We start from the raw sequence: 13,499 nt of genomic DNA, 5'->3' as shown, positions 1-13,499 counted from the left end.
AGGTAAAGAAGAGAAGGCAAAGCTTTATCTGTCTCTCATTTCTGTGCTGGTTACCTGTTTCACATATGCCACAATGTATATTATACATGTTAATGGGGTTATTTTAAATTTGTATAAAGCTTTTACAAGCTTTATACAGTGAAATAGGTTTTTTCCATATTATATCCATAACATAAATTCTCTACTGCACCTGTCAAGCAGCGTGTCCCTCAAGGCTCTGGTCTTGGACCTCTGATACACCATAACCAGATCATTTGCAAACACAGTCATATCTTAAACTGTTTGGAAAATGAGATTTAGTGGTCTGTTTGAGTATTTTGGACGTGAAAAAAATGCAAATTACACTATTTTAAAACGTATTTGCACATGGATGCATCTTTGAAAACTAACCATCTACCATTATTAATTAATTTACAACATAATTACTTTATCAAAACAGCAAACTGTATAGCCTGTATTATAGATTTATCTAACTGATGTGACTAGGATGATTGAGCTACAGTAAATACTACTTTAAACTCATGTAAACTCTTTTTGCTTTGCTGTTGGATTTTTATTTTATGACATTTTCCAAAGATTTCTGAATAGTTACCTTTTGTACATTAGTTACAAGCTTGAGTGCGATGTATCATACGTCCACCACATCGCTTCCACCCATCAATTTTACAAATCATCATATTTGTCATCTGATCATCTAATCATCTAATGTAAATTGCAGCAGTTGGTGCTACTGCTGAACCTAATACAGTATTTGTTTTCCTGGTATAATATTTGACCACACGTTTTGATTTGAACCATGTATTCGGTTCCTAATGAAAGTGATTTTCTATCAGTTCAGCAACATCATCATGTATGTGGCATATTATTAGATACACGTTCTACATATGATTAGCTTAAAGGTGCATATAAAGTGAAAGGTTGTTGGGGTTTTTTTTTTAAAAAAAAGAAGAACCAACAGCTGGGCTACAGTGCATTATTAAATAAAAAGAACAACTCCATCAGTGAGAACTAGACATCAGTGATGAAGCTGTCCTAGAAAGAAATTGTCAAATGATCAGTAATCATTCTGAACAATATTGGGCTTGGCCATGACACATTATATCAGCTCTGCCTCGAAACCTTGAAGGTTCAATTACTTAAAGCATTGGGACTCTTCTTTCTGGTCCTTGGTGATGGCCCTCAGCTGTCTAAAGCAGTGATATCAATGTATGTGCCTTCGTTCACCGCACATTTATTTCACACACTGACAGGACTTCACTGAAACCCAAGAATCTTTCTTTAGAAATGATAACATCCCAAAAATCATTGGAGTTATCAACTGTACAGTCATTCCTATTCTCATACTAGTCTGTCTACATGAAAGGTTACACTTCAGGGTAATTAAAATAATGACAGGGCGGAAAAATGAGAACAAGACTCAATTTCTAGTCAAGAATATTGTGTAGTAGAGAAAGAGTAGGTGCCTTTATATCTCAGGCGGTAGTAGCTTTACTGTAACTGCATTGACAGCAGTGCTGCATTAACACCCTCAGGCACAGGACATGGAGAAGAGAAGGTGGATGTTGGAAAAAGCAAACTATGGATGATATATGGCTGGCGTGATGAATGCCAACAGTTAAAACTTCCTCCCTTTGTATTTATTAAGGCTTTGTAACATTTTACTTCCTCCGATGTTAAATCTTTCTTTCAGTTGTGCGCCATAAAACTTTGTCTGCACTAACGACTTTGTCTGGACCCCAAAATAAGCTGAAAAATGAAAACTGACTAATCAGCAGATTATTTTCACACCAGAAATATTTGTGTGTTTTAAGGTTTAGTTCTCAAACTCTCTTTCTTTTTATGAGCATCCAACGTATAATAAATTCTGTTTATTTAAATGTGTACAGAAATAAGTTATTTACTACAGGTTTTTTCCCTGTTAACTTTAAGTCAAAGTCAACATTATTTATATATTAATCTCTATATTTAATCATTGAAATTCGATAAACCACTGGATTACAAAGCTTATGGGTTGTGTTTTCCACCTATGTATTAAAAAGAATTAATAAAGAGATCAATCACAGATCCTAATTTGAGAATCACTCTGCAAAATAAAAGTGACTGGTCAAGTCTTCACGTTCAAGCACTGAGATTTTTCTTTTCTTTGATTTATTTATTGTTCTTTTATTGTTTCTTTACACATTCAATTATCATAATACAGAAGACGAACAACAATCACCACTGGAGCTGGAATGAGATAAAACAACACTCACAGTGAATATTTTCAGACTGTTTATAACCATGTTTACTCACAGCTACCATTAAATACACACCCCATGAATACACACTAATACGCTCACATAATGAAGCAGTCACAAGATAACCTTTCACAATGATTGACCTACAGTACCTGAACATTAAAATGCTTTATGCTTTGTTACCTCCATCTTAAGTACACTTCTAATGCCAGACAAAATGGTCTTAATCTTTATGATCACATCAAATCCATTTTTAACTTTGGCACAATCATTAAGAAGAATGACCTGAAAAAAAGAACGTTTCCTATTAAATATGTTAATTCACGTGTCATTATGATAGAAATACCAGTTTCCGTTATAACTCTTAAAAAACATAACAACTGGAGTTTTAAGCAAAAACCATTACATTTTTAGAACTAATTTTCTAATTTTTTACATTCAGAACAAAAAATCTCAGTTTCTAGATGAACCATCATTTATCATTTCTATCCCTAATCAGAATGATATTACAGGGAAATTTGCCAAAATGTTGATTATTGATGGATTTGCGTTACGTTTTATAGTGAAAATGGCACAAAATAACACTCTGATTAGTGTTTTCACAGTGAAATAAAGATTTGAATTCCAAATAAAATAATTTCTTGATTGTTGTTATTGTTGTTTGATGCGCGCACGTGCACAAATATTATATTAATTCCTCAATTGGATAAATAAATGTAAATGTTTTGGAAATCGTCCAAAATACTTAAAAACTACTAAAAGTACTTGTAAGAATTTCAACAATCTACGCGGGTTCACGTATACGTGCGTGTGTGTGTGTGTGCGTGTGCGTGTGAGAGTGAATCTAATCTAATTCCACTAACAGATGAGTTTGGATTGGATTCTGCATCAACGTTCGGATGAAATAATAAACATTAATACTTTAACATAAGCTCCAAAAATAAGCGATATAAAGTATTATAACGATGCATTAATTTATTTATTTATAATTATTTATTAATTGCGCTGCGCCTTAACACCACAGAAAATAATAACGTGTGTAGATTATAACAGCCAGTTAAATCATACATCATACGTATACGTATATGATGTATAGCATTAACACATATATTACAAAAGGAAAATAAGTTAATAAGATATAAAAAAATACTTAACTATTGTATGTGTTAAATCATATAATAGTTAAGTATTTTTTATATCTTATTAACTTATTTTCTTTTGTAATATAACGACCTCCAATATTTACATCTTATTAACATTAACTCATTATTTACATCTTATTAACATATATACTCATTATTTACTTATTATCTTAAGTATGACTTGCAATATTTATATCTTACCTTATTTATATATTAATAACCTATTCTCTTTATTAATAATATCGTGACTTACATTTTTATTTATTATTATTAAATTATTATGAACTTTATTGTGAAACATTCCAGAGCTGAAATGTAATTTACAGAATTTTTTCAGCCAAAGTGGAGCAAAGAGATATTTCTAGTCTATATAATTTAAATGCTATAAATAAAAATAGTAATGGCGTATGAAATAAATTCATTAATGAGTTCGTGGATAAATTATAAAACATTCAGATTTTTTAAAATCGTTTTATTCCTCAAAAATCGAACGGAAATTTATATTAATTTCAACTTAAAAAAAAATACTCAAAGCACCTGAAGACATTAGGCATCAGAGAAGTGAAACAGGCTTCCTGTTGAAAAATACTTTCAAGTGTAAAATACATCAACTGTGTGGTTTAAGTCTGAAATGACATTAAAAAAAAAATAAACTAAAAGCTCTGAGGTTTTAAAATGACTTCATTAAAGCTTTTTATTTTGTCCCTGTAAATGTGCCAGTGTAGGATTGGAGGAGCATCACATCAATTAATGGATTAATAAAATTTCGGATAGTGGAATAACATCAAAGTGGTTTCACGGTGATTGAACACTTATGTAATAATAAAAAAAAAAACCGCCTAGGTTGATAGCTTTATAGGTGTTGACACCATACCTTAAAGTGTTCATTTTAATATATCAATGTATGGCAGAATCTAAAATATGAATCCACTACACGTTTGAATAAATAAAAGACTGTCTTGCCATGTGAGATTTTTATTTTCTTTATATTTTAAACCTGTAAAAAGAAGGCATTGTGCTCATGATCTATTTTCCTCATTATTTCCATGTGCATTAAAGATTGGGTAAATGAGAGGCTCCTGAGTTGTTGTGAGGTCCACTTGACCTGACTTTGACCTGGTTCACTCAGCACAGTCCATTCAACTTGTCTAAACAGACGCATTACAAAGAACTTCTGTCAGGACTCCACCACTGAGCTAACACACCAACACACACCACCAATCGAAACCTTGTAGTGTGAGTTTTCACTCAGGGATATCAGCTTGGCTGTTCAGAGATTTTATAGACCATTAAAACTTTTTGGGAATTTGACATACACACATAATGACTATCAATTTAATCATAGATTTTAAAAAAAAATCATTATCTTATTTTTATTTTTCAAATCATATCCTCATAAAAGAACAATGATGTGTTTAAATTCACTGTCTTCCAAAATTGTATATACATATCCTATGAGACTGTGACACAATTCTCATAGAGTGTTTTTATTTCTAGAACAAATTCTTTCTGTTTTCTTGAGAAAAAAACAACAATAATGCTACTAAACATCAAGTTATTGAAATCCCAGTGCCAAAACTTTCTGCATTATAGATATTCAGGCTCTTACCTCTCCACGCAACCAACTCGAACCGAGTAATCCATTTTCACTCCTCACTCCTGTGTCTGTAAATCTGCATTTGATCACATACATTCCACTCTGGGTTTGATTTTAGACCTTATTGTAGTTTATATATCCAATCCTTTATATATCTCCAGCATGATTTGTTGAAAATATGCAGCCACTTGTGGGCCATGGGAAGAGAAGACGTGTTACTGGATGAAGCAGGGCATCACAAGGCAAATTATAGGTAATTTTACATCACAAGATTAGAATAATGGAGTTCAAGTTGGACAAGCAAAGAAGGGCTATTCAAAAGGGGCAATTACTGACAAGGCAGATTTGGGAGAGCGCTAAAGGGTGATGGTGCGGAGTGGGAGATGTGTTGATTAATGTGGAGAAGAAAATACCTTAAAAGAGCCACCATACTGAGAACATGTAGGCGTACTGTAACAACGGAGCCTTGTGGGTTTTAATTGCAGTATATCTGCCGAAAGGGGAAAACAGGATGTCTAATTACTGTAAATCACTGTGGATTCAGGACCCTTGAGAAGACACGAGCCTATCAGCACTGATTGGTATTAATTATTATTATTATTATTCCAAGTGGTCAACAAATGATATTTGGTCTCATTTGGGGGTTTGCTTTATACTTCTAATGATGCTTATCACTGGGTACACATACTAGAGTCCTACAAGATATTAGTCACCCTTCTATGGCTTTCCAACAGCAGGGAGCACACTGAGTGCATATTAAACAGAAGCGATGGTTGTGGCTTGTTCTTGAGCGATAAAGGGGTTTTACCTGCGATTCAAGATTTCCAACCTCCCAGTATCTTAGCAGCCTAACTGCTTCCCAGTCCATAGGGTGAACTAGGGTTCACAGGATCACAGCTGTCAAGAACAACTCTCTCACTGAATCTTATTTACGGTTCGAGCAGAACGAGGCTGCCGAGTGATGCCTGCTCTGAAGTCATATCTGCCTGGCAGCTGAGCTGTGTCTTTTCATGGCAACATATGCATGCCCTTAAGCACCACTGACCGCGGGCTCAACCTGCATTTGCCACCCTAGAGACCTCAACATAACGTTCGGGAAATTGTTTCTCAGCAAACGGGAATGAAGAGTGAACTCAAATGTCTTTTTTTAAAATCCGTTGCAAGGCAATGTCGTATCACATTCAGAGTTCAACAGTTCAACTCAAGTGCTTCGATGCATTACGGGTGGCTGACCAAAGCTCTGCGATGACCCTGTTGTCCCACAAAAAAGTGTTTCCCTAACTCAGAAATGTGTCAGTGCCACCTAGTTCAGTATCAGAGTGTGAAGGCCACACACGATGTACACACCCATGAGAATACAGATATTCTACATATGGCTGAAGTTTACTGCCCAAGGCTTTAAGAGCATTTATGGTATACTGTAGCTTTCTGAATGGAAATGGCTCTAGAACAGTTTACTGTTTTTTTTTTCTTTAAGAAACAGCTTTTGTTGTATAGAGCTGACAGAATAATCATCCTGTAAGGTGAACTAAGTGGCTTGACAGGTTTTATGTGTGAATATGACTCTTCCCTTTCTTGTTAAAATAGGTTTGTAATTCAATCTGTTAGAAAAGCAAGGCAAGAGATCTTTATGACTAATTGCACAGCTATGGGATGTCCTGAAATGACTCACAGTTGACCAGGCAACCATCTCAGCAACCATATCCACAGATCACACTATCGATCAAAGCCTCTAAACCAAGCAGGGTCTCTCTTTCCTCTATTCCAAAACATCATCCATCTCTCACTAACTGTACGTCATCAGACATTGTTCTCTAAAAAATCTGAGATTATCATGTATGAAAGCCGAACAAATTGCTCAACAGTCCTGCTTGACAGCTCATGGTTTCTCCTGGCCACAGTGACCCTGACTAAAGCACTGTTCAGAACATCTGTGGTAAGTGAATTTGGTCATGACTAGTCATTATTTTTTTTTCTTCTTTTCCCACATATTTCAGCAACATATCTTCAATAAACCATGTTTGAAATGACAGCACAAAGAGAGTAACCCTACATTACACCATTCATCCAAGAGGTTATAGACCTAAAGACCCACCAATTATACACACCAGACTGTAGCATGGTGTCTTCAATATTTAAATGGAAATTAATCTTTATATCTAAGAGTATATCGTAGGTCACCTCTATCTATCTATCTATCTATCTATCTATCTATCTATCTATCTATCTATCTATCTATCTATCTATCTATCTAGTTAAATTGTTTATAATTACTTTCATAAACCCACAATATCTTTTTTTTATTTTGTGTAGATAGATAGATAGATAGATAGATAGATAGATAGATAGATAGATAGATAGATAGATAGATAGATAGATAGATAGATAGATAGATAGTCTGTTACTGTTATGTCTATTATCTCTATTTATTTGTTTTTTGTTTGTTTGTCTATTTGTTTTGCTTTATTTTGTTTCATTCATTTATTAAAAATAAAATTAGCTTGTTTTACTCTGTCATCGCAGGCTGCACAAAGTAGTGCAGTTATTTCAGACAATCAAAACACTTTGAACTAAAGATACTAACCTGACTGAGTCGCAGTATAAAGTGTGAATGTCATTCAACTCTTGGTGATATTTTTATTTTAAAAAAAATTTAGAAAAACTATTTAGGAATTATTATTATTATTATTATTATTATTATTATTATTATTATTATTATTATTATTATTATTTATTATAGTAGTAGTAGTAGTAGTAGTAGTAGTAGTAGTAATATACATAGTATATTTATTGTTGCTGTTTTTGTTGTTGTTGTTTTATTTTGTCCGGAAAATGATGTAACTATAATGGCATTTTGGAAAAATAAAATAAAAATCAATTCAAATATGAATAATTGTTGTGATGGTGTTAAATTGTTGTGATGGTGTTAAGTTTTCCAGTGAGTTTATTGAACTAATACTTCAGATAAAGGTTCCTTTAGTAAATATGTCTTTACTGCAGTAGCAAAAATTAACAAATAAATTCAAATATTAACTGACGCTTGTTTAAACACACCTGCATTGTGTTTCACTTAATCCATGACCAAAAAGAAGTCCAAGCAAACAAAACAAAACAAAACAAACAGATAATACAAATAAATAAATAAATAAATAAATAAATAAATAAATAAAGGTCACTAGACACTGCAGTCTAACTCATTTAATGTATAATGTGTTGTTTTATGTTTATTGTGGGCTTTATTGTACTGAACTATGTATAAAACGTGATTTATTGCTATACAAATCACCAACTAATGCAAATGTTCGGTACTTTATTAATGCTACTTATGGTGTGTTAATGCTAATTTGCAGAGTTTGTATGTAGGACGCATGGATTAATTCGTGGCAACATATTAAATTATTTAATTGACCATGCCTTAAAATATTTACATTAAACTCGGAATCTTACGCTTTTCTTGGTTGGTTTGATTCTTTTGCAGTCTGTCATGTCATTGTGTCATATGATTAGAGCATCATATTTTCTTATTGACTTTAGATTAAAGCTCACTTTGCACTATACAGTAAAATACCCAGTGTTAAAATCTCACACACAAACACTACAAGACGGAATGAATTCGTATAGTGTTATCATGTGCGCGTGAATGAGCATTGTTAATCACTGTTATTTGCATAACCTGTTAAGTTCATTGTCCTTTTTCACCTCTGTTGCTTTTGTTAGTGTTTGTATATGTATGAGCATCTGTCCCCGAGGCTAAGGGCTTCAGTACAGTTACCCTTTTAATAAAAAGCCACTGTCTCCATCGTGTCTGCTCGCCTGTCGCACGCAGACACACAACCTTGTGGGTTTAAGATTACACAACATCAGTGCTTTTAAACCTGCAACTAAGGCACTGACGCTATATTGGCTCACGGGTGCATTGGATCGTATTTAATTAACTGAGTCTTGAATGCACGTTGTCATTACACGTAATGCGCATGTGTAATAATCCGCGCAAACTTAGTTCAGTTCAAGTTGATTGTGGAATTAAACTAGTTCATCATGATATGTGGCTGAAATAAAATAGGACGTCGAAGAAGTAAAATCAGATTATTATTATTATTATTATTATTATTATTATTATTATTATTATTATTATTATTAAATAACTGTATTGTCAGAAAATCAAATCAAGTGTGTGGATAGAAGAAATATATATGTATATAAATATAATAATATAAATATTAAATATCATTTTTTTAAAGTAACGGTATTTATACAAAGCGCAGGATTTAGGTCACTGAAGAATTAGTGTGAAGTCTTAAATGACCTAAATCTTGAAGTCTTAAGTCTTGAAGTCTTGCAATTTTCCTTCTTACCGGGAGGCCAGACATGATTTATAAGTAAGGCTACTTTGTAAGATTCAGCTATAGCGCTGACTTTGGGGATGATGAGATAACAAGACGAGATAACAAAATTTACATGAGTTGAGATTTGCATTTATTCATTCTGTAACAACATTACAATAAAAGCACGAGAATCCTTTATAAAAACGTTGGGGGGTTATGAACAATATTGTTTAGTGGTTCCGTTTTATTTAAACACACTCTCATACGCACACACTCACTCACACACACACATCTATATACACAGCTACATTTTGTACAAACTGATATAACTTATGTCCTGAGTCTCTGAAGCGGTGTGACATTATGGTTGGTGTGTCGGGCAACTGCACAAATGTTGGGGACTATTGTACCTTTCCTCATGTAAACAAAAAATAGACTATTTGAACATTGCTATCCGTAAACATCAATATGAATAAGGGGTTGAGTAAATAAAATAATTTAAAACCACGCTATAACTTTAGGCCTAGGATCTGCATAGTCGAGCGCGTGAAATATTTCTGCAACAAAATGTTATCTTCTTTCTGTCCTACAATCTTCTCTTGTCTTCTTTTCTCTTCTCAGGCTGATTAAAATTTTTAATCAGTCACTTTTTTCAGAGGATTTGTTCTCTCTCTCTCTCTCTCTCTCTCTCTCTCTCAGCTTATCTTCGTACGAACAGCCTATGCGCTCGTGTATATAAAGATTACAAAAATAAAGTCCAGTCCCTTTTGTCTTATTTTATATTAAACTCTTGGAGTGAAAGTCTGTGGTCAGTAGACGCTTTGCGGAGGACCGTGCTGCTGGTACCACGCGCTGCTGTAGTCTTCCGGGTAGGGCGGCGTCGAAGAGCTGAGACCGACCGGCGTCATGTGACCGCGGCCAACCGGGTTCGCGTGCGCGCCGGTGTCCCAGAGCGCGGGCGAGGGCGGTGAGTTACATGACATGGAGTCGCTTGCGTTGGGACTGTGATCCAGCGGGATCTCACCGTTCTTGTACAGCTTCTTGAACTTGGACCTCCGGTTCTGAAACCATATCTTCACCTGGCCGAGAAAGAAATGGAGGAATAATCAATTGTGTGTGTGTGTGTGTGTGTGTGTGCGTGTGTGTGTGTGAATTGTACATTCAGTACAAGTAATAGTATGTGTACTACTGCTAAAAAAATAAAATAATAATAATAATAATAATAATAATAATAATAATTATTATTATTATTATTATTATTATTATTATTATTATTGGAATAATATACATCAATACATGCCATTAAATGATTAAACGACTACTGAAATTTGTTTCTTGAGCCTATAATGTTGCTTTTCAAAAAGTCGTACGTTGTTTATTTGTCTATTTATTTTGGGTGAAACTGTGTGCGTAATTAACAGTGCAGCGGAATTACTGTACTCTGTCTGTGTATGTGTGTGTGTGTGTGTGTGTGTGTGTGTGTGTGTGTGTGTGTGTGTGTGTGTGTGTGTGTGTGTTAGAGTTGTACCTGTGTCTGTGTTAAGCCGAGTTGTGCAGCAAGTTCAGCTCTTTCCGGGAGCGCGAGGTACTGCGCCTTTTGGAAGCGCCGCTGCAGCGCCGCGAGCTGGTAGCTGGAGTAGATGGTACGTGGCTTGCGCACTTTCTTGGGTTTTCCATTCACCATCCGAACTTCAGTCTCCGGCTCCTCTTTCACTGTAAACAACAACAAAATAATAGTTTAAAAGGCGTTAACTGGCGTTATTTTTTGTTCTTCTGAAGTCCAACAAGTCCAACTAGTATAGGATGGGCCTAAATGCAAATTCTTAAGCTATTCCGACAGTTATAAGTACAGATAATTAACGCCTGTGATGATAATATTATAAACATGCGTCAAATACCCTCCACAGTCTAAACTAGTGTGCGTCTAATTCCAAAATACCAATACGCCTCCTGACCTACATGCTCATTAACAGAAAGAGCATTAACGATCAGAGAAAGTAAAGCATCGAATTGACGCAAAACATTTGAAATGTTTTTGATAAAATGATGGATTTTGGAACGATTGTTCCAAACGATTTGTATTTATCATGTATGCATACATCATGTTCGTATGCAATGAGCAAAGGCAGTGTTTGTTAGGTTGTTTTTTCATTTATTTTTAGCAGTGTAGGTCACGCGCATATTAGGTAATGTATTTGTAAACATTAAACACATTATTATTATTATTATTATTATTATTATTATTATTATTATTATTATTTTACTCTTACTTCTACTACTACTGCCAAAACTACTACTACTACTACTATTATTATTATTATTATTATTATTATTAATAATAATAATAATAATAATAATAATAATAATAATAATAATAATAATAATAATTCAATGTCTGTTTTATTACAAAGATATATTTATATTTGTTTATTATATATTTTCAAAGTGTATTAGAAACAGTGGCCTTTTTTTTATTGTTAATTTTTATAATTATATTTTCTTACAAAGAATACACGAGTAGTCTAGTTGTTCTGAGATGTTGAACCCACTCACAAGTATTTGTTTCCAGTTAAGTCTAGATTTACTGTTTACAGACTTCCATAACAGAAACACGCACAACACACGTCATGATCATAGCCTACATGGGTTACGTTGGTATCCTGAGTTTACCCGAGTAGCTGGAAATAAGACCGATATTTCGCTCTTTATGCAGTTACAGTGTGCACTATTAGATCACGGTGGATTACCCACGTATTTACATGTACAAAAGAAATTGGACACGAAAAAAAAATCAAAACGTGTTAACAATCACGGAGAAGGATATTTGTATTGGACTAACATTTGCTGTATATTTTGTCTAAGGCTAAATAAACACGTCGAGATGTTCATTCAACACTCGGCATTGTATTGAACTCATGCGTAAAGCGCACTGACTACGAAATCCCACGTTCCTGTCGTTTGACTTTAATTCGACTTCTGTGTGCACGTAAACTCGTGTTAAAATATTCCTATTTACTCGTAAAATGCTCGGATAGGTTTTCCCACCTGCGTTTTGTGGTGGCGTGTGTCCGTCTCTGCTGTACTGGCCGTATTGATGGCGATACGCGTTGCCATAAGCGTACTCGGCCTTGGCGCCGTACGGAGACGCGCCGCTCATCGCGCACACGTTAAACTGGTGGTAAGAGGGGTTGTGAGGCCCTTGTGCGTAAGCCTGACCGGGATAGTAGTCATGGTGGCCTTGGTGTGCTGTGTAGTAGCCCATGTCCGTGGCCGATGACTCAGGTAGAGTAGGCGAGTCCTTGGAACCCGGGTGGCAGCTCATAGAGCCAGAGAGATCAGCAGAAATGCCGGATAGCTTCCTGTCGTACGTCGCTCCACTCATCGTGGGTGAGAAAAACGCTGCAAAAAAAAAAACAGTCGCCCACTGTTATGTCCTTCTTCCGCGACGGGTGTGTGACTTAAGAGTAAAAAAAGCAGAATGTGGGGCGCCGTTAAGGCGAATCCTTGAAAAGCTGAAACTCTGGAACTCCTCTACTCTTCTCAGATGAAACTGCTACTCCGTTGATGACAACGCAGCGAGTTTGGGAAAGTAAATTATAGGGCGGCCGGATGAATACTGCTCTCTGATTGGCTGGAATTCTCCCCCCCTTTCTGAAACCAGAGTCTCTCTCACACCCATACACACCAGTACTGGATATTTTTATAGCTCTTTTCAGTGCTAGTAGAATATTTTCTGCATCTGCTCTATATGAAAATGTTTCAATATCTTTCACAAAAATTGACATTTTTTGTGCGTTTTTTTTAACTCTGTTGACAAATTGGGATAAAACGGTCAGGAATAAAAATAATACTAACACTAACATTGAACATTGCGTCTAACCTTAATATGGATATCAAAACAAAATCATTAATGTCACTATTGTTCTAATCTCCCCTTTACTCTCTTCCCGAGACCTTTAGATCATGTATGTGATTAAAAAGTAAATAGAATTAAACAATTAAAAACAATAATCGTCTAATTCTGTTACAAATGGATAATACATACGTTCTACAAAACACTTAAGTGAATATTTATTTTCCATTTAAGTGAATATTCAGGAGAACTGGTCACCGGGACAAGAGCCAACATTGTGATAGCCCCTGTTGTTTTTCTATTCTTATTCAGAGACAAATCGAGACTTTAGTTTAGTGGTAAAAA

General features: G+C 34.8%; 1 protein-coding gene and 1 long non-coding RNA gene across 3 annotated transcripts in view; both read right to left on the bottom strand.

Moving 5' to 3' along the window:
• Nucleotides 1-5,165, bottom strand: part of LOC132860318 (uncharacterized) — a 50,850-nt gene extending 45,685 nt beyond the window's left edge. For both annotated transcript variants that reach the window (XR_009649808.1, XR_009649807.1), the window contains exon 1: nt 4,989-5,165. This is a non-coding gene — a long non-coding RNA (uncharacterized LOC132860318). The remainder of the gene's footprint in view (nt 1-4,988) is intronic.
• Nucleotides 5,166-9,435: 4,270 nt separating this feature from the next.
• dlx3b (distal-less homeobox 3b) lies at nt 9,436-12,857 on the bottom strand. Its single transcript, XM_060863961.1, has 3 exons — nt 12,347-12,857; nt 10,830-11,014; nt 9,436-10,380 (listed from the first exon to the last, which is right to left on the bottom strand). The coding sequence occupies exons 1-3, from the start codon at nt 12,681-12,683 to the stop codon at nt 10,111-10,113; spliced, it is 792 nt and encodes a 263-aa protein (XP_060719944.1). The 5' UTR covers nt 12,684-12,857; the 3' UTR covers nt 9,436-10,110.
• Between the last annotated feature and the right edge of the window lie 642 nt (nt 12,858-13,499).

The sequence above is a fragment of the Tachysurus vachellii genome, chromosome 2 (assembly GCF_030014155.1).
Source record: "Tachysurus vachellii isolate PV-2020 chromosome 2, HZAU_Pvac_v1, whole genome shotgun sequence".
Taxonomy (NCBI): Eukaryota; Metazoa; Chordata; class Actinopteri; order Siluriformes; family Bagridae; genus Tachysurus; species Tachysurus vachellii.
The sequence above is the reverse complement of the archived record's forward strand: the minus strand, read 5'-3'. Positions and strand labels throughout refer to the sequence as shown.

Excerpts from the sequence above, each read along its gene's own strand:
- dlx3b (XM_060863961.1), bottom strand. The coding sequence starts at position 12,683 with ATGAGTGGAGCGACGTACGACAGGAAGCTATCCGGCATTTCTGCTGAT. Across the intron at positions 11,015-12,346 it reads CACGCCACCACAAAACGCAG|TGAAAGAGGAGCCGGAGACT; the intron begins GTGGGAAAACCT and ends TGTTGTTTACAG. Across the intron at positions 10,381-10,829 it reads TCGGCTTAACACAGACACAG|GTGAAGATATGGTTTCAGAA; the intron begins GTACAACTCTAA and ends TTTCTCGGCCAG.